This window comes from Elephantulus edwardii, unplaced genomic scaffold (genome assembly GCF_000299155.1).
Source record: "Elephantulus edwardii isolate Elephantulus edwardi_28Jun2011 unplaced genomic scaffold, EleEdw1.0 scaffold00037, whole genome shotgun sequence".
Lineage (NCBI taxonomy): Eukaryota > Metazoa > Chordata > Mammalia > Macroscelidea > Macroscelididae > Elephantulus > Elephantulus edwardii.
The window spans coordinates 18,750,083-18,751,733 of record NW_006399787.1 but is presented as its reverse complement, the minus strand read 5'-3'; the positions used below and the strand labels follow the sequence as shown (position 1 = coordinate 18,751,733).

The 1,651-nt window shown below is 45.1% G+C and overlaps 1 protein-coding gene across 1 annotated transcript; it reads left to right on the top strand.

Moving 5' to 3' along the window:
* The first annotated feature begins 727 nt into the window (after positions 1 to 727).
* LOC102852187 (leucine-rich repeat protein 1-like) lies at positions 728 to 1,067 on the top strand. The gene is made up of 2 exons (XM_006884799.1): positions 728 to 940; positions 1,002 to 1,067. Exons 1-2 carry the CDS (start codon positions 728 to 730, stop codon positions 1,065 to 1,067), a joined length of 279 nt encoding a protein of 92 aa, XP_006884861.1.
* The last annotated feature ends 584 nt before the right edge of the window (positions 1,068 to 1,651 follow it).

The window sequence follows — 1,651 nt, the reverse complement described above, 5'->3', positions numbered from 1 at the left end:
AAGAACAAACAAGTCTAACTTGAAGGAAGTTCAACCAGGGTGCTTCTTAGAGACAAAGATGGTAAAACTCTGTGTCACAACATATTGTGGGCATGTTGCCTCAATAAAGACATCATTCTGAGAGAGATGGAGAGTCAGAGAAAAGAGAAAGACCCTCAACAAGTTGGATTGACACAGTGGCTATTGCAATGATCTAGAACATGTCTGAGATTGGGAAAAGGGTGCAGAACAGAGAAAGGTTCAAATCTGTTGTTCATAGGTTGCTATGAGATGTACTTGACCCAGTGGGACATAAAAACACTAAAAACACAGCATTGCTGTCAAGGATAAATGCCGTAAACTATGTAAAGCTTCTAGTATATCACAATAAATAGTTTTTAAAAATCTATTGTTTTCTTTATTGTTAGCATTATCGTCATTGTTGTTATTATTATTATTATTATTACTGGTGCTTATTTAGCTTTTCAGCTCTGGACCAGTCTCACGGACAAACCTTGAAAGCTGAGGCCGGGCTCCTGCCATGATTTTCTTTGGCCTTTTCCCCAAGCCTTGGGTGGATTAGGCCAGGTCATTATAGCTAATGACCTTGGGGGACTCAGGGTTTAATATGACAAAGTTCTTATCAAATGAGAGAGAAACCTTAAAAAATTCTAATGCCCAATCAGATCAAAATTTCTTGGAGTCTAGGCATTAATATTTTTCAAAACTCCTTAGGAGATCGGGCGGGATGAAGTTGCACTGCGAGGTGGAGGTGATCAGCCGGCATCTGCCAGCCTTGGGGCTGAGGAACCGGGGCAAGGGCGTTCGGGCGGTGCTGAGCCTTTGTCACCAGACGCCCAGGACTCGGCTGCGGCCCCGGTTTAGTGGTGAGCCAGGCGGCCTGCACCCCGTCTGCCTGCTCATCTCTACCCTGAAGGACAAGGTCGGGACCCGCTATGAGGTGCGTGGAGTGGGCAGGACCTAGCATGGAGGTGGGCCTGCCTCCGGCCACCCGCGCCTAGTGTCCGCCGTGGGGCTCCCGGGGACCCCGGTGCCCGAGCCCCATCGTCACTGCGGCCGGAGTCTGAAGGACGAAAGCGTCCAGGCATGCATCTTCTGGGTTGTTTTTGTTAAAATCCAAGAGTTTTGGCTTCTGCAAAGCAGTAAGGAAACAGCTTTAAAACTAAAATCGCCTTTTTAAAGCACGGAGTTTATGAACTAGCTTCTCCCTCCATCTACCAGGAACGCTGTTTTGTGACTGTAGCATTATGACTGTAATACCTTTGCATAAACTTAAATAAAACTGAGGGAACAATTCTTTGTTCCCACTTGCATCTATTGACTGTTGTAGAGAATTCCTGTGATTATTTCCTTTACAATGCTTTACTTTCCTTTAAATATTCTTAACTAGGGAAAGGGAATGTTAGCTATATTCATTCAGAACCACCTGAAGTTTGAGGTAGTTGAAAGTCTAAAAAATTTTTCCTCTGATAGTAGTGTTAGGTTAGGTTAGTGGACTTAAAGAAGAAATCAGAGAGAAGGAGAGAAAGCTTAATGCTGCTTTATTAAAGGGGGGTGGGGGTGGAAGGGGAGCTCCCGGGTGAGTTCCTCATCCTGGAGAGGCAGATGGGAAGTCACACTGTGAACTTACTGGGGAGGATTTTTATAAAGA